The following is an 18,795-nucleotide window of genomic DNA, read 5'->3' as shown; positions in this document are numbered from 1 at the left end:
AAACCACAACCTTGGATTGGCGTCTTTACTTTTAGTGCGAAGACGGGCTGCACTGACCGAGGATGCATCGCTGAATGCCCAAAAGTCCGCTACTTCATCTACGAAACAATGTCTACGAAGGTGAATCATACGGAACACGACGCCAATCATAACGGACTGGACCACAGTATAACTGTCCTCTTTACGCATATACGTCGTGCTTAACTGTGTGTAAACTGTTACACATGTCCATCAATTCAATAATTTATCATGTAAACGCCAATCGTGTGCATGCCAGCCAGTATAACGGTAACTGTTTTCCCCCGCGAGACAAAAACTACGCCACATCACTACAGGCTTGCCCAATGCCGGACAACTAGAGGAAGCGGGCCCCCCGAGGAGAAGACAATCCGATGCACCCTGTGCCCGTCGCTTTCAATGCTTCTCCTGCTGCTATCCAGCATAACAACGCCCAACCATCTCCTCAATTTGACCTGTGCGACGTGAGCTGACCATACAGCGTCATGACGTGAGCTAACCATACAATACCATGGCGTGAGCTGACCATACGTACCATAACGTGAACTGGTCATACAGTACCATGACGTTAATTGACCATACAGAACCATGACGTGAACTGACCATACAGTACCATGACGTGAACTGACCGTACAGTACCATGACGTCAACTGACCAGCAGTACCATGACGTTAATTGACCGTACAGTACCATGACGTGAACTGACCATACAGTACCATGACGTGAACTGACCGTACAGTACCATGACGTTAACTGACCATACAGTACCATGACGTGAACTGACCATACAGAACCATGACCTGAGCTGGACATACAGAACCATGACCTGAGCTGGCCATACCGTACCATGACGTGAACTGATCATGCAGTACCATGACGTGAACTGACCATACAGTGCCATGACGTGAACTGACAATACAGTACCATGACGTGAACTGACCATACAGAACCATGACCTGAGCTGGCCATACAGAACCATGACGTGAGCTGACCATACAGTACCATGACGCGAGCTGACCACACAGAACCATGACATGAGCTGACCACACAGTACCATGACATGAACTGACCCAGTGTGTCATATTTACCCCTTGGGTGACAGCGATGCCAATATGTTTTCATGATACTACACCGCGGCTTGAGGCTCACTGTCTGTTGCCTATTCCCTTGCTCAAAATCAGCCAATCGCATCGAACAATGCGACAGTCAATCCAGCATCGAAGCGCCTCAGGCTTTACAAATGGCCCGGACAGGTCAGATGTCTGGGTTTGGGGTCAAAGGACATCTGCTGAGCGCCAACGAATGGCGAGTGAGGACCGCCGGAGAGCCGGGATTCGGGTAGAATGCAACTTTATTTTATATCCTTGCACACCCTACTAAAAAAAAATTTGGAATGCTCAGCATACCATAACATACCATGACATGAGCTGAGCATAGTGTGCCATGACATGAATTGTCGACGCAGGATAATGACGTGAGCTGCCGCTACAGTATCACGACGTGGGGTGCCCATACTGTGCCATGACGCGAGCTGACCATACAGCACTGACCACGTCATCCAGTGGTCCCCTCCCCCTTCCGCCCAGATCACAGCACGCACCTGCTGGCTGAGCTTGGCCACAGAGTGCTCCACCACGTTGATGCTCTTGTTGCGAGCCTCGATGGCGGCGCGCTGCGAGAGAGCAGGCTGCCCAGGCACGAGCTGGGCCAGGTATCACCCGACGGAGCGCCGCCGTCTGCAGAGGACGAGATCAGCAGGTCGATCACAACAACTGGGCCAGTGTGTCACCCGACGACGCGCCGCCGTCTGCAGAGGGACGAGGTCAGCAGGTCGCTCACACACAGACTGGGCCAGGTGTCCCGACGCGCCGCCGTCTGCGGAGGGACGAGGTCAGCAGGTCGCTCACACACAGACTGGGCCAGGTGTCACCCGACGACGCGCCGCCGTCTGCAGACGAGGTCAGCAGGTCGCTCACACACAGACTGGGCCAGGTGTCACCCGACGGCGCCGTCCGCACGTCGAGGTCAGCAGGTCGCTCACACACAGACTGGGTCAGGTGTCACCCGACGGCGCGCCGCCATCTGCTTAGGGTCGAGGTCAGCAGGTCACACAGACACGAGCCGGGCCGGGCCCGACGGCGCGCCGCACCCCGCCGCCGCCGTCCGCAGAGGGTCGAGGTCAGCAGGTCACATAGACACGAGCCGGGCCGGGCCCGACGGCGCGCCGCCACCCGCCGCCGCCGTCCGCAGAGCGTCGAGGTCAGCAGGTCGCACAAACACTATTATGAGCGGTAAGAAAAAGTCCGGAGCAGGTAGCGGAATACAGGAATTGAAGCAACGACAGCGTGGGCCGGGATTACTGCAAGGCAAACGTGGCGCGACATTCACAACATACAAAAACGACGCCGACGTGAGTGTCCAGTCCGCAGCTGCCAGGGCCATGCTGCACGATCCCGCTCGGATTTCTTGCTTTAAGAAGTTATGCGTGGTCTGCGCGGCTGCCCAGCCAGGCCTCGCTCGGTGCTCTGCAAGCCCAGACGGCAGGGCAGCGACCGGCCCGGCAGGCCTGACTGCGACGTACCGGCGCTGCTGGCACCGCCGGAGAACCGCGAGCAGACAGCGAGCAGCGAGAGCGGCCGCGCCGGGCCTCGTTCCGCTTCAGGCCGGGCACGATGTGTTCCTCGAAGTGCTCCATGGCCATGGAGGAGATGTCGCGCAGCTCCTGCAGCACGGTGAAGGACGAGCGCTCCACCGAGGGCGCCTCCTTCAGGTAGCGCACCACCCGGAACACTTCGTCCAGCACCTGCCGGCGGAGAGAGGCGGGGAGGGGGTGAGACGCCAGCTCCGAAACTCCGCAACGCAGGGCTTTGCGCAGGGCGGAAGACGCAGGGCATGGGAGTCTGGGACCTCAGGACGGTCCCACACTCCGGACCATTCCTGGCCAGTAAGGGTGAGCACAGACGGGCGGCCGGCACCGGCACCAAACAACGGGCATCGCTCCAGCACGGGCTGACTAGACATCGTTCTTCATCGGTCCCGAATATTTTGCCCACGTCCACTGCTCTCGCCTTTAAGGCCCATCATTTTTTTCATATATATTTGATCGTTCTGTCGCCGTAGATGTATGGCCTTAGTGAAACAATTCAAAACGCATCTTTGTGTCCCAACTTTTTTAGTTCCACTGTCTAGGGTTGTGTTACCCATCATCATTCACCAGCCCCTGCAGGTGCCCTCAAAAGGCTAACAGAATTCACTTCCGCGCACTCCGACCAGTCGTTGATCTGCTAAGCAGCAGGCATAACGCTACATCTCAGGCCGCGCAAGCATCCCCCTCCGTAGATCTCCCCCGCGTCAGCTGCCCCAGCGACCGACCGGTCGGCCCCGGCGGCGTCGGCCAACCCACCTTGCCCGGAATGAAGCAGCACGCGTCCATCTCCATGTAGCGGCGGTAGGTCATGCTGAGCAAGCCGAGGCGCGTCTCGACGGCGGCCAGGTGCTCCACGCGCCGCGAGAGCGGGTGCTCGCGCCGCTCCGACTCGCGGCGCGGCAGCTGGGCGCGGAACAGCTTCAGCGCCTGTTGCACATACCGCTCGGCGCGCGAGAAGCCCTGGTTCAGCCGGTGCCGGATGGCGCGCTCGAACGTGCGGCACACCTGGCGGCGGGCAGGAGCTGGTTCACGGACAGCACACCGGCGACTCTCGGCACGCGTTGGGGACGACACGGCTGCCGTGCGAGCACCAACGGCAGCCCACACACCAGCGCACCACGTTAACCACTCCACAGGCACCACCCGGGGTCAAGCATCCATGACAAGCCTCCGTCCGGTCCATCAAACACGGCAGGAACTCAAACCGCACGCCACACGCGACGGCGGCTGATGAGTCGTTTCAGGTTCAGACCCAAGCGTGTTCTATTGCGTTTTATTGCCATCCATGTTCGCAACGCCTACGCTTCTGCTTCGTATTATTTATGTGGCACGGTGGGCTCCTTCAACAATTCACAAGGAAGCAGCTGTACAGACGATTATTAGGCTAAGCTAGCGATTAGTTTACACCACGACGTACCAGCCGGATGTTGGAGGCGGTCTCATATGACAGATAGCTGATGATGCCTCCAGGAGTTCAGGAGGCAACATCAGAATGTTGGCAGGCTCTCTGCCCAGATCGGCTGTGACGAGATCCATGATGGCTGCTGTAAACGCACATTACGTGTTAGGCAATACAGATCCATGTGTAAATGATGGAAAAGCTTTAGCCTTATCATTTGTGAAAAACGAGATCATAGTCATAGGCAAATGGCTATCCTCTAATCCCATTGTGTGGACTGGCAGGCTGATCAGAAAAGTCCACCTACAGCAATGATGACTGCTTGAATGTACATCAGATAAGTGTGTACAACACCTGTGTGCATCAGCACGAGTGCATTGGCTCGAACTTCGACAGATGTTTCGCCGGACGCACTTTTCAAGGGTGGTGGTGTCCACACCTCCACAAAAATAGTGGGGTGAGTTATATGTGCACGTCATACCGCATCTCCAAGAGATCGCTGCTGACTATGAGTGTTACCATCTCCAGCGGTATTTATCAATATCTCTCTGTCTACGTCAGTTGCTGTAACTTATTAACACAGATTCTACGCCAACGATTGTAGGATCAGGTATGCACACTGTGCGGCCTTTGGTTCTAAATGCCTCAGGTAAAATGGGCGCGATCCGTGCAATCCTTTAGGCACATGTATCCAGGACTGTTTTGATGTTTGATTTGTAGAAGTCTGCAAAACGTAATTTCACATCGAGTGCACCTATGGATCCTCCCTGCCCCAGGTACAGAGGGGGGAGGGGGGCGCACCACACTGGGTGCCAGCTGTGAAACTGATCAGTGCGACAGCAGGGTGTAAACAGTGTTGCTCCCCGCCACCCCCGCGACCGGAGGACACTAGAAACATAGTGAGCGCCACATAGTACAAACAAAGCATGTCTGCGACCCACGCCACATCAGATCTGAGAGTAGCTTTCATTACAGGCTGCAGCATAGCCAACATGAACACACAACTGTTGATGAGAGCATGCCTATTTCCCAATCCACTGTCAGATTATGTAGATGTCTACCATACTCCAACAGCCAGTTCGAGCCATTCCTGGTGCACAACTAGCAGAAAATGTAGCCAGCAACATGGGATCCCAATGGGGTTTAGGTTTCCGGGACATAGTCAGTTGGACCTGTTTTATCAGCAGCTTAAAGTTCTTCTGGGGGTAAACAGTGGCACCTCTATGTTTGAAGTAGGGCCAATAATAACATGACCTAGTGCACACTCTGTGCTGTGCAAATCAGCTAGCCTTTCACTACAAACAACTGACAGTACTTTTTTCTTGTTGCCTCCCTTCCTAACTGACATAATGACACTAACAGGTAAACATTTCAGATGAACCAATGCCAAGCCACATGTTTCTCTCACTGTAGTCTTTGTTGTGATGATTAACAAGATGCCAGGTTAAACAAGCAAGATGCCTCTTGTGACATGGGACCAGTAATACCATGATCAACACAGCCTAGTATAAAATATGGCAGCAACGGCGCACATTTCACGACTAGCCATAGTGCTCCCATGTAAAATGCTCTTCTCCAGGCCCACAGCTTTCATAATCTTAAACATATATATGCATACAAAGTGCATAGAAGTGAAGCTTGTACAATTCTCTTTTGATTTCCGGGATCAAAAGTGTGCGCCATAGCATTCATTTTCGAACCATCATGTAAGGCGTAGACCCATGTACGCGCCGCGATGTCCTGGCCTAAGATCGAATCCCACTGTCGCCAACTCTTTTCAGCAGAGTTGAGATGGAACATGGAGTGAATATGGTGGCTGACTGGCGATAAAACTATTGAGTGCAATAATATTCTGATTAGCTATATATATATATATATATATATATATATATATATATATATATATATATATATATATAATATATATATATATTATACATATATATATATATATTATAACATAACACATTAATGTATATAAAATATGCATATCCATGCATATTGTCTAGCCTGAAGATGCAGTTTGCTGTGTTGTGAAACATGCTGCAAGTTACTACAAAAAATACATATGAGATTTTTTTACATCTATAAAATATACCCAACAGATGTTATGAAGCCTTTGGGCTTCATGCAACAGCTATGGCTGAGGTGCATAGCATAACTGTGCCTGATGTATGGAACCTATGGCGGATGGTAGCGATCCAAAGCTGGGTGTCCTCAATCGGCCAGTGGTAGGACCAGGCACTGTGTTAGGTGCTTAAGTTGCGATGCTGGCGGCCACTGCTGTGTAGGGCGGCAATGCTGCCTCAAGACCAGCACAGCAATGATGACACAGTAACATTGCCAGCACCTCTGATGGGAAGCAGTTGTGCTTAAAAGCAGATGGTAAACATTATAGTGATAAGTGCCATGATGGTGAGCTATACTGCACAGTGGTGCTGATGACAAAATTTATAAAACTACTTTGATTGATCCTGAAGAGCTTAAACACCTGATGGACCTATGGCCTAAGTGACCATGCTCCCAAAACCATTTGCAGAAGGGTTTTTTGGCATAAAGAGAATAAAACATTTCATCACTGGCTACACTAAGTAACTAAACCTGAAAAGCTAGCTTTCACATTACAAAACCTGCAAAATAAATATGTGAAACTTAAATATGACAAATTTTTATATTTGTCATCCAGGTAATTTATAACTAGCTTCCATCCATTAATCCCCAGGTAGGAAAGGTACACCAAAGCATCTAGAGTGGAATGGGCAGCTTAGACAGATTTAGAAGATGCATCAGTATCTGACACATATGCTGCATTTGCTTAAGGAAAACAACCTGGACCTTAGATTGCCCCAAACCATGCCCCAGTTATACACATTCTTACACAAATGTTGCATGCTATGTTGATATCATATTTCTGTATCACCCTTGCACTCAACATTTGCTCATATTGTTGCAAGGAAATTGTTTTGTATAATTTTTGCAATGATGTTCTGTAACATATACAATGCTGAGGATTGGGTTACAGCTAGCTTTCAGAATATTGCAATATTTGACATAAAACATCAGTTTCTTATAAATGTCACAAGTATGAAATCCTCCCTTGCATAAGCAGTCATTCTATGATGTCAAAATGAATTTGATAGCCCCGCATCTTACATGATAATTATTTCAGAATAAATCATAAAGATGATTTATGTTGCTGACAAACTGTACATTTCATGTACAACACAAGCCATTGCATCCATTAAATATATAAGTATGACATTTGCTTCTTACTTTGAATACACTTACCAAGCACAGGTTACTGTTAAATGTCAGGTTTATGCTACATGCAGTCTCATGGAGATGTTGCATTTTGTGATGGTGGCCTCCAACAATGTTGAAATGCACTGGCAAATGTTTGGCTTGCCCTTCACATACTGTTGCCAGAATATTTACAACAAAAACAAAGGTAAAAGTCACACCATGATCATCTGCTTTGGGCATCATTTGATGAGACTGGCTGGACTTTTGAATGAAAGACACTAAACTACAACATGAAAATAGCATTTAATCAAAATGAGGTGTCCAGACACTATGAAAAACACACGTTAGGTGGAGGTGATGTGGAGTTGCTCTCAGCACAGCCCAACAATAAGCCACACACATTGATTCTTCTGATCTGGAAAAAACATAACTTACAATTCACATAAGCTGAATTATGCCAGAAAACCTAGCCAATTTTTGATGTCAGATGACCTATTCTAAAAAGTTGCAGGCTGGTCACTCCTTTCCTTAATTTCATATCAGGTATGTGCACAACACTGCATCATACCAAATTTCCATTACATTAAAGTGCCTTTCATTTCTCACTACACACATCTAATGCAATCACACAGCTGTGCTGAACTGACATAATCACTGGTAAGCCCATTCCATGGGTGGTAATGCCTCTGTAGACATAAGCTATCATTGCATATGTTGAATATTCAAATGCCAATCTGATGGCAATCTCAATATTCATATACTAAAATATACCAAGATCCTTAGCTCCATCATAAATATACCTGAGCAGACCTTGGTCAATCACTTCACCTGCAGCCTCCAGAAGCATTCAATGGCTGGTAGCCTAGGCCACAGTATTCATAACTAGCAAGTTGTGCAGTAACTGAATCCTTACATGATCAGTTTTGATGCAGAATATTTAAATGGGTCATTATATGTAAGCTAAGACACAATGTGACTTAGCAAAGAGCAACATACATCTGATTAGCCCAGACACATCTGAAATTACTTGAACACAATCTAATCCACCAACCACCATCCCCACTACCCGCTACCACACTTTGTACACTTAAGGGGCCTTGGCCCCCAATGTTGACTTGGGCCCTCTTAATATCTCAAATATGAACATAAAAGGGAATATTGGGCCAATGAGCCATTGTGATTATGAAATGAAGAAGTGTCAAAACTGCTGGCATGCTAGGTACCAAAATGCATCACCACCAATATAACTTTCATGTATCACTATCATCATTATCATATCAGCCTCAAATAGAAGTGATTCTCCAACATTAAAACAACCTTGGAACCAACTACACTCTTTGTAGTTGGAGCCAACTAGTCTCCTTGAAGATTTGCTTTTATGGCCCAATCTTGCAGTAGTTGGGATCTGAAATGCTTTACTATGGCCAGCTTCAGAGAAGGTATTATTAGCTTATTCCCATAATATTCTTATTGCAACACCTCTTAGTTGGAAGGAGTTAACAATGTATGATTGGTAGACAACACATTTGCCAGCACATTTCAGTTCTTGTCTGACCTGCCTGCCCTGTTGCCAAGATATATATATATATAATAAATATAATTGTTCATGAATATATAAATATAAAAAATCATGAAAAGCATTTCAAGAAATGCAGATTCGTATATTGTGCCTGACTTTACCTGAGTGACCACATGCACTGACTCACAGTTTTGACAGCACTATTCCCCCTCATCGCAAGTTACTGATCCCACACAACTGTGATGCAGGGCTGTCCAAGTCAAGACCCCTTTTTAATATGGTGTCTGAAACTGGTTCAGCATCTTGGCAAGGGAGAATAGAAGCACTAATAAAATATGGAAATGAGACAAGGCCTTTGCAATCAACCCAAGGCCTCTTGTAACGACAGTATGGCAGGCGTGGGGGCCCACAACATAAACGGTCTTAATTAACTAATTATAGCACGAAAACTGTAGATACCAATACCAGTAGAAGCACCAAACATTTATAAACACCTCCAGCACCTTAATTCAACTCTATATGCCATTCATTGGCGATAAATGCTGTTACTCTCATCCACCACCCACCGACCACCACCTACACTGCTCACAACACGCCAGTAAATCGCGATGCAGCAGTCAGCTGCTCATGCAAAGATAGTTCCCAGCTGATTGTACGATGACGTCACAAAACCAAAAAAAAAACAACCGCCAATCTGTGATAGTGTCGTACGACACCGCACAGGACAAAACCAGACAGGATCGGGCGGAGCTGGACAGAACCGACCGGAACCGAACGGGATCGAACAGGATCGGATCGAACCGGATGAAGGTGCACTGAAACCAGACGGGTTCGGGTGAAAACGCGGACGTGACCGATAGAAACAGGACAGGACAAAACGGCAGCAGATAAGACCGCACGGTGCGGACGGATCGTGATAACGTCAGATGAGACCGGGCAAGATCAGAAGAGACCGGTCCAGGCCGGACGAGGCGTCACGGGAGTGGGACTGGACGGTGCCGCGCGGGACCTGGCGTGATGAACGGGGCCGGACAGAGCCGGATGGGACTGGGCGCCACTAGAAGCGGCCGGACAGGACTGTACGAAACTGAATGGGACCACACCAAAACCAGACACAACCGGGTGGGACCAGATTGAACTGGATGGAATCAGACAAGGTTAGATGGAACCATACGGGACCGGACAGGACCAGACGGGTCTGGTCTCGTTCCGGCCGCGCTCCGTTCTAATCCTGTCCGGTCCCACTCATTTTGCTCACGCCCCTTGCTGTCCGAGCCAATCCCGTCATGCCACTAGGTCCCGTGTCGCCATGTCTGGCTCCGTCCGGTCCTGTCCTGTCCAATCCGATCCCATGAGGGGTCAAATTACATCCGAAACCGTCTAGTTTCATTTAGTTTCATCTGGTTCCAAACGTTGGATCACATTCCAGTCTGTTCTACCTGGTCCCGTTATGTAGCGTCCGACTTTATTACGGAATGTTCCATATCTGAAGAAATTAAAGCGATCATCAGATATGACATAAGCTCACTTATATCTAAGCATTGGTATACTTTTAAGTGGGAAAGACTGTCACAAACAACACAATGTCTCTGTATTGTAAGTACGCTGCTCATGGCGTCATTATCTGATTTCGTCATGGTACCTTGCACAACATCGATTGAGAGCCAGTTAACGACCGTTTTACCCGCTAACTGTGACTACGAACTCCAAATATGAACGACTCGATCATCATATTTTTCTTGGCCTTGATCGCCGCGCGGCTTAGGGAATGGGAACATTTGAAAAACGCTATTAAGGCGTCATGGACGCCTGGCCGACATTGAAATAGTCTCCGCGAAATAGTTTGCGCATCTTCACGGACGTGTAGCTCAGAAATTAGAGAGATTTCGGCATTAAAAAGGGCAGAACTGTAAACTGCACCGGATGATATTTAAGATGGCTATTTCGTCTCAAAACTCAACACAAGTGTGGAACACTTCCTCTAAGTCACATCCGGTGCCCCCGATTCTAGTTGATCCTGTCCGGTTAAGTCTGGTTTGGTCTAGCCCCATCCGGTCCCGACTGGTTCCGACCGGTCCCGCTCGGTTCGGTCAGGCTCCTTCAGGTCCGGTTCCGTCAGGCCCAGTTCCGTCCCATCCGGTTCCGTTCGGTCATATCCGGTCCCTTCCGGTCCCATCTGCCCCGATAAGGTCTCTTTCGATTTCATCCGGCTCCGTCTGACCTTATCCGGCCCGGCCCCGTCTGGTTTGATCTGATTCCCTCCAGCCCCGTCTGGTTTGATCGGATTCCCTCCGGTCCCGTCTCGCCTCACAACATTCCATCCAGTTTCGTCCAGGTCCGGTTTCGTCCGCTTCCGTGCGGTCCCGCTCGGTCCTCCTCGGCTCCTTTCATCACGGTAGGTGCCGTCCGACCCTGTCTAGTCCGGTTAAATCCCCTCCGGTTCCGCCCGGTCCTGCTTGTCAAGTTCCGTCCCGCCTTAATCCGTCCGGTCACGCGCGCTGCTGGTTCGGTGCGGCCCCATCTCGCCTCGTCTTTGGCCTGTAATGTGACTTTGAAGATCGACATGGTTCGCGTGCTTAGACGAGCACAAGCTGGAATTCATGCGTGTCTCTCCGATGACACACTCTGTATCAGCATCAGCCCACACAGTCCCATACAGAGACAGCGCGTCTCTACCCCGTCATTTCACCTCGAAAATTTGCGTTTTGAGCTTTTTAACCGCCACAATCGACCTCGAAGGCTGACGTAGCCATGGCCCGCACTAGAATTGGCAGCGGGCTTGATAATGACGCCTGATTTGCTCAGATCGATGCGAAACAGCGTCAGTGCGGCGTTGCTCAGTCATATGACCTTAAATGCGACTTTGGGGAGTGGCATGGATCGTCCTGGCCTGGGTGATGCGTCTATGAAATACTGAAAATCAACGTTTTTAGCCGGCACACATGCTACTTAGCGTAGTCTGTTTAGATACAGGCCGTGCATCACACTGCGGCAATGCATCATGCAGGGCAGGAATCTTGCCATGAACTGACACTAGAGAAAGGGCAGGGCCGGATGGTCGGTAGCCGCATAGCCGAGCCCAGCGGTCAGAGAGGTCAAACCGACGTCGAGGGAGCCGGGCCATTAAACTGCGAGACCGAGCGGCTAAAAACATTTGACGGTCGCTGGGGAGGACGCAGGCCCCAGGGCTGGCAGGTTGGTTTATACTTATCCACTCTTTTGCTCATGATGCCAACGATGTTATGACGTGTTCGCATTTCTAACAAAAGACGGACGGGTGAATGGAACACTCACTTCACACTGTCGGTTAACATGAAAGGACCTAACTAACATCTAAGGGCATTTTGTCGAACCACCTTTTTTACAGACAACCTTAAGCTGCTTGACAGAAGATCTACCGCGGCGAACAGTGGAACGCTTATCACTGTGTTGCATTCGGCTATCTCGCAACAATAATGCACGTACTGCAGAACCCACTGGCACAAGCGGTAAGCTAGCCGAAACAGTGCTGCAAGTCCGGTGCAGGTTTTTATTGAGACACTTCACAGGTTCAGTTTGTTTGCTTAGTGCACCAGTTAGTGACCAGCACACGCCCACGTCTACCGCCAACTACGCAGGGTGACACACACCACTGGACCAACGCACGAGTCTAAACAGCGCGAAACCATTGAACCCACCGTGGCAACAAAATAGCACGCTACCTTCGTAAACGTTTAAAGCTGACAGAGCAACACTGCTGCAATTACCGGTGGGCCCGGGTAACCACGATATCAATAAAGACCCGTAATAAGCATGTGACATCAAGCCATACTTCTACCGTGCAGTTAATCCCAGTCATTGTTTGTTTGACTGCACACAACCTTTGCGCACTAAAAAAAATAAATAAAAACAGCATCAAAAGAACTGGCCATGGACTGTCACTTCATGAGCCATACGTCCCTGATCGGGGTGTCAGCATGCAGACGACACGGCACAACACAAAATCACACCGCCTTTTGGGGATCGCTATGTCGGCTCTGGAGATCCGCCTTCCTCTGGACACAGCTGAACCCGATGACAATCTCAGATCGCGACTAGCAATGTTCCCATGTGACGTCACTGGTGCAACACGCAGCGGCCGGAAGCCGTTCTCGGGCCGCCCGGGGCACGGGCCGCAGCCGAAACAATACACACCGTGCCCTACAACGGCACCAACGCAGCCCGAAGCACTCAACGTCGGGGTTAAGCCGCTCGTTGCAACGCCCGATAATCGGGAGTTAATCGCTGGTGCTTTGGCTCAACTGTGCCAATTCGAAACGCCAACCACCACAAAACCTGTTACGATTTTTTAAAACGTTCCCGCCAAAATCGAACGGCAGATACCGATTACCTCAATGGAACACGATGCGATATTTTCCCTTCATCTGGACAGACAGACATCTTCATCAATGCATCATCTAAGGTCGAAATAAGGCTGTATCATTAGCCATGAGTCTGCGCCTTGATCTGAACAATCCAGCCCATTGCCGTGGCTGGGCTGTTGGGAAGGACACAGGCACAACCAATGATATATTTTGTCCAGGTCAAACCAAACACTGCAGTACTTTTCTTAATCTTTTTTCTTTATGCGGGAGAAAATCTTTGTCTGCTGTGAGATTTTCGCCAGGCGTTTTCGACCAACACACCTAGGCCCTGTCGGGGATGAACATACATACGGACGCATGTAAACTTAGGTAGCAGACCTTCCAGTAAGCATTTCTTGTCGGACACAACACCGCAACACGAGGCCGTTACTTCTTTTTCGCTTCGCTCAATATCCCGCAATGTCTCGTATCAAGCTTTTCGTCTCATGATCAAGCTCGAAAAGAGCTTATCTAAACCTGGCCATTCCTTTCCGACATTAAAAACAAAATATATACGCCATCGTCACGGCGAAAGTTAAGTTGGGACATCGTACAGTCATGACATATATATTGCAATTGATTCATGACTGTAGTTCAAAGTTCACAGCCGCTTAGGCGTTCAAACGTTCGTTTCTTGATATATACCCAATACACAACGTGTTATCATTATACATGCGTATACACGCAACTTCTGTTACAAGCGTATTCAGCATGTGCACCATTTGTCGGATATGATTCAGTCGATCCAGGGGCTCAACCATGTATCAACTCTCGTGAACTTTAAATTAAAAAATGCGGAACGTGAGGTAAACGGTGATTTGACCCTCTGTATCGCGAATATGTCGCACAGCAAATGTATTTACATCTGAGCGAATGTGGACTTCCATCTATCATCGTAAATAAAATGCAGCACGTCATATTTGGACATCATAATTTTACTTCGACCTTCACGTCATATGTCAGACGGAACTTCGGAGCATGATGACCAATTTAAGACGAGTTCTTTTAGAGCTTGATCACGATACGAGAAGTTTGGTGCAAGACAATGAGCGAAAAAAAGAAGATGACGGCCGCATGTTACGCCGCCTTATTCAGCCACACGCATGTATGTACCCCGCTTTTGTGACGTACGCATGTAACTTTTCAAATTACGTACAGCCGAGTAAAAATTGTAACCCCGCAAACCAACATAAAGGGCCATTGATGCCAATATTAGTTACGTTAGTTGCAGAGTGCATTCGCGAGAAATTTTATGCATAAAGCGCTATGTATTACCACTGTAGTCGGGACGGTATTGTTAGTCATATTGCTCGCTAAATAAACAAGAGAAAGGGGAAAAGACGAACCGATATTTCAGCCACATGCCTTTATCGAAACGCATGTGAATGCAAACTTCAAAATTCAAGTGGGATCGGCAGGAAATTTTAAATTTTGGATTAACTGCTCACATCCGTTTTCATGAACCATGTAGCCGAGATATCAATGCATCTATATCTCCTTTCTCCTAGTCATTCTACAAGGATTAAGGCTAACGGCACCGTCTTAACATTAGTAGCTACATGGAGCACAATCACCAAAGAGCATGGATGGGCTGCAGTGGACAGCCAGGAATGAACGGGCGGCCAGAAGAGGGAACTGGTGCTAACGTACCAGTGAGGATCATCCACACTTGGACATCCCGGCAGCACACATCCAGTGGTGCACGCAAGGCATTGCGGATGGCGGCCATCCGTTGATAACCGAGATCAGCGCAGTAGACGGCTATTGGCTAAGATCCGCGCCGTGGGCGCCTATTGGCTGAGATCGGCGCAATGAACGGCAAGTGGCCGAGATCAACGCAGTGGACGGCTATTGGCTGAGATCAGCACAGTTGACGGCTATTAACTGGGAACAACGCAGTGGACAGCTATTGACTAAGATCGGCACCGTGGGCGGCTATTGGCTAAGATCAGCGCAGTGCACAGCTATTGGCTGAGATCAGCGCAGTGGACGGCTATTGGCTGAGATCGGCGCAATGGACGGCTATTGACTAAGATCAGCACCGTGGGCGGCCATTGGCTAAGATCAGCAAAGTGGACGGCTAGTCACTGAGATCAGCGCAGTGGATGGCTATTGTCTGAGATCAGCGCAGTGAACGGCTATTGGCTGACATCAGCGCAGTGGACAGCTAATGGCTGAGATCAGCGCAGTGGACAGCTATTGGTTGAGATCAGCGCAATGGACGGCTATTGACTAAGATCAGCACTGTGGGCGGCCATTGGCTAAGATCAGCAAAGTGGACGGCTAGTGACTGAGATCAGCGCAGTGGATGGCTTTTGTCTAAGATCAGCACAGTGGATGGCTATTGGCTGAGATCAGCGCAGCGGACAGCTATTGGCTGAGATCAGCCAAAGTGGAGGGCTAGTGACTGAGATCAGCGCAGTGGATGGCTATTGGCTGAGACCAGCGAAATGGACGACTTCTGGCTGAGATCAGCGCAATGGAAGGCTGTTGGCTGAGATCAGCGCAGTGGACGACTATTAGTCGAGATCCGCGCAGCAGCCGGTGGGCGGCGGGCCGCGGTAGGCCGGGCCGGGCTGGTTACGGGTGGGCCGGCAGTGCTGCCGCTCCGCTGGCACTCCCGGTCGCGCCGTCGTCAGCCTCCTTCGCCGCGCCGGGGTGAGACTCCTGCCCACACGTCAGGACATCAGTCACACCGGTGGCCAGTTGGCAAGGCACAGACAGATATGCAAGAGTGCAGTTTTCCTGTCTGTAAGCTCTTGGTATGCGCAATACAAAACAGCAGATGCAAGCCATACAGTGTCATCGTCTGACAACTAAGCACTATTGGCTCATCTGCCGAGGAATTCAAGTGGAACACGTAGATCCAAGAGGTAGGTGATGCATGCAATATCATTGTCATCACATTCATACCATGTTGTCATATTCACCTCCACACTTACCTTTTATATAACTTTCTACAGCACTCGTTTGACAGAGCTTACTGTTTACTAGCTTACTACAGAGCTTAAAATAATTCTGCCCGTAAGCATGCCATCTATTTCCAAGCCTTTCAATCACTGAAACAGGTAATGCTGGAAACTACTTGATTTCAGAAACTAAAACACAAGCCACGTATGGTGCGCGCAGATATTTGTAAAAGCACAGCATGCCATCTAGATGATAACACAGTATCCCTATTCTTGTCTTCACAAAGGCTTCAGATTATTGGTACTCCACCCACCCGTTGTTGGGAGGCCTGATGTTGGCGTTCGCCTTGGTCTTCGTTGGCCGACTCGTTCTGACGACGAAGCGGCCGCTGCTCGGCATTACCCCCGTCACGAGCCTCATCACCCCTGCCCCCTTCCCGCTGCTGCTCCGAAGCTCCTCCGCCCATGGCCCCACGCTCGCTGTGAGCTTCGCTGTCCGACTCTCCGCTGCGAGGAGGCTGGTGGGGCCGGGGCTCCTGCTGCTTATCCGGAGCAGCCTCGACCTCAGTCGCCTGCCGCTGCGGCGCCACCCCATCCTCAGCCTCCTGCTGCTGCTGTTCGACACTGGAGGATCCTTGCTCCTCGTGATCAGCTCCTCCGTCTGCCGCCGCCTGTCGCTCTTCTCCAACATCTGGGAGGTCCTGCTGCTCCTGTGCGGCCGCTCCATCTGCCGCCACCTGCCGTTCCTCACCGCTATCTGGGGCGTCCTGTCGCTCCTGGACGGCTGCTCCGTCTGCCGCCGCCCGTCGCTGTTCCCTGCCATCTGGGGCGTCCTGTCGCTCCTGGACGGCTGCCCCGTCTGCCGTCGCCCGTCGGTCCTCACCGCCATCTGGGGCGTCCTGTCGCTCCTGGGCGGCTGCCCCGTCTGCCGTCGCCCGTCGGTCCTCACCGCCATCTGGGGCGTCCTGTCGCTCCTGGGCGGCTGCTCCGTCTGCCGCCGCCTGGTGGTCCGCCGCGGCAGCGCCGGCCGGGACCTGGCCGTTCCCCCTGCGGCGCGCGGCGCGCTCGGCGTTGCGGCGCCGCTCACGCTCGGCCCAGTCCCACTCGGCCGTCCACTCGTTCTCGCGCCGCTCCACCACCTGCCGGACGAGCGGCGCCCGTCAGAGCGCACACCAACGGCCCAGAACCCTGACACCCACGGAGGACTGTGGGAAGACGGAAACTGCCTTCCAGGAAGTGCCACTACCTGCCAGGATACGCGACGCCGGTCTTAGTCTCAGAGGTCCGGGACCGCCCAAGCCATGGGAGGTAGTCTGTCGTGCAATCTTTCTGCTGTGCTGCCCAGTTCACAAGTAAGGCACTATTTTTTCCCCGCCGACCCCTTACGAGCTCTCTCTCCACCAAGTCTGGCAATACCTTACACTTTTTATATGGTCCTCAGACATGAGGCAGCAACGGTTCCTTTTCATTTCACTCGGCCATACAAATTATACCAAATGAATACTGGGCTTAGTAATCTGCTCCTGTTGCGCCACGCTGGAGTCTCCTCGCTACCTCACCTTAACCTCCGTCTCCTTGATCTCCACCTCCTTGCCGGGGTCCTGCATGGGGAAGGCTGGCACGACTGGCGGCCTCGGCAGCGGCTCGGCCGGCGTGCCCTCGGCCGGTCGGGCCGCGGAAGCCGGCGGCGCCTCCTCGGACCGGTGGCGCCGCCGCGTGTCTGCGGCAGTGGCGCGCTGTCGGCCACGGGGCGACCAACGCCGACGCACGCGGCCGGCGCGGCGCCGCGGACGCGAACCCAACACCAGCTCGGCGAAGCGGATGGAGCCCATCCCCGCGTGTTTGTGCGTGCACAGGAAAATCCCGCACCTCCTCTTGATTTACACCGCATGTTGCAATCACATATAGTCGCTGCCACAAGTTTGCTATTCGTATTGCAATGTTACTGCGAAGGCATGACTTCAAAATGGTCCTTATGGAAAGCTGGCACTCTATATGCTGTACTATAATCGTCGTAATCATCGTATTCATAACACAGTGCTATTCACAGCTCAGCATCAGTGGGCACTTAGGCGAAGTTCTCATCGCACAAATGCCGATGTCATCGCTGTTCTTCAGTGGTTGGGGACTGAAAGCTCTTAACGGGCACCACAATTGTCCCCATTCAGGAAACCATCTACTTTGTTTCCCTTTTGATGCGGCACATTTCTCCTATTGGCAGCAGGCAGACGCCACCGAGAAACGAGAAGAATAGTCATAAGACAACGTGACCTCGGAGTCCAGTTCCTTTTAGGTCAACCTTGGCCACGGTACAGTCCGATGCCGTTCACAACTAATCTCTGCTAATAGTCGCACAACTGGTGCGTCTTAGGACTGAGCGATACTCCGCGTCACTCGCCCCCCCCCCCCCCCCGCTCTGACGGGTGTGAACTGACCGGTCTGGCCGGCGATGCAGCTGGAGTCGGAGCGTCGCCTCTGCGCTGGTCCGGTCAGCTGGCGGCGGTGCTCCGACTCACGCTGCCACACCTGCAGCATGAGGCGGCGCCGGGCGGCGCGACCGCCGTCCTCGTCCGGCGGCGCCTCCTGCTGGACGGAGACGACCGTCAGCGGCGGCCGGCGCACAGCTGGCGGCCCAGACACTGCAGCCTCGGCGGCATACGGGGAGTGACGTCACCTCA

At 51.1% G+C, this 18,795-nt stretch overlaps 2 protein-coding genes across 2 annotated transcripts in view; both read right to left on the bottom strand.

Moving 5' to 3' along the window:
- The window catches only part of LOC119094543 (F-box only protein 28), a 21,344-nt gene extending 6,407 nt beyond the window's left edge, over positions 1 to 14,937 (bottom strand). Inside the window, exons 1-5 of the mRNA XM_037217602.1 lie at positions 14,859 to 14,937; positions 4,083 to 4,129; positions 3,422 to 3,670; positions 2,600 to 2,821; positions 1,569 to 1,690 (exon numbers count right to left, since the gene is read on the bottom strand). Of these exons, the coding sequence (XP_037073497.1) occupies positions 1,569 to 1,690; positions 2,600 to 2,821; positions 3,422 to 3,670; positions 4,083 to 4,129; positions 14,859 to 14,937 (719 nt within the window). The remainder of the gene's footprint in view (positions 1 to 1,568; positions 1,691 to 2,599; positions 2,822 to 3,421; positions 3,671 to 4,082; positions 4,130 to 14,858) is intronic.
- LOC119094541 (filaggrin) overlaps positions 13,393 to 18,795 on the bottom strand; it is a 19,326-nt gene continuing 13,923 nt past the window's right edge. Inside the window, exons 5-8 of the mRNA XM_037217601.1 lie at positions 18,539 to 18,643; positions 17,677 to 17,760; positions 16,432 to 17,256; positions 13,393 to 15,875 (exon numbers count right to left, since the gene is read on the bottom strand). Coding sequence (XP_037073496.1) covers positions 15,789 to 15,875; positions 16,432 to 17,256; positions 17,677 to 17,760; positions 18,539 to 18,643 — 1,101 coding nt within the window. The 3' untranslated portion in view covers positions 13,393 to 15,788. The remainder of the gene's footprint in view (positions 15,876 to 16,431; positions 17,257 to 17,676; positions 17,761 to 18,538; positions 18,644 to 18,795) is intronic.

The sequence above is a fragment of the Pollicipes pollicipes genome, unplaced genomic scaffold (genome assembly GCF_011947565.3).
Source record: "Pollicipes pollicipes isolate AB1234 unplaced genomic scaffold, Ppol_2.1 Scaffold_4002;HRSCAF=4701_pilon_pilon_pilon, whole genome shotgun sequence".
NCBI classification, from domain to species: domain Eukaryota; kingdom Metazoa; phylum Arthropoda; class Thecostraca; order Pollicipedomorpha; family Pollicipedidae; genus Pollicipes; species Pollicipes pollicipes.
This window is presented reverse-complemented; position numbering and strand designations above follow the sequence as displayed.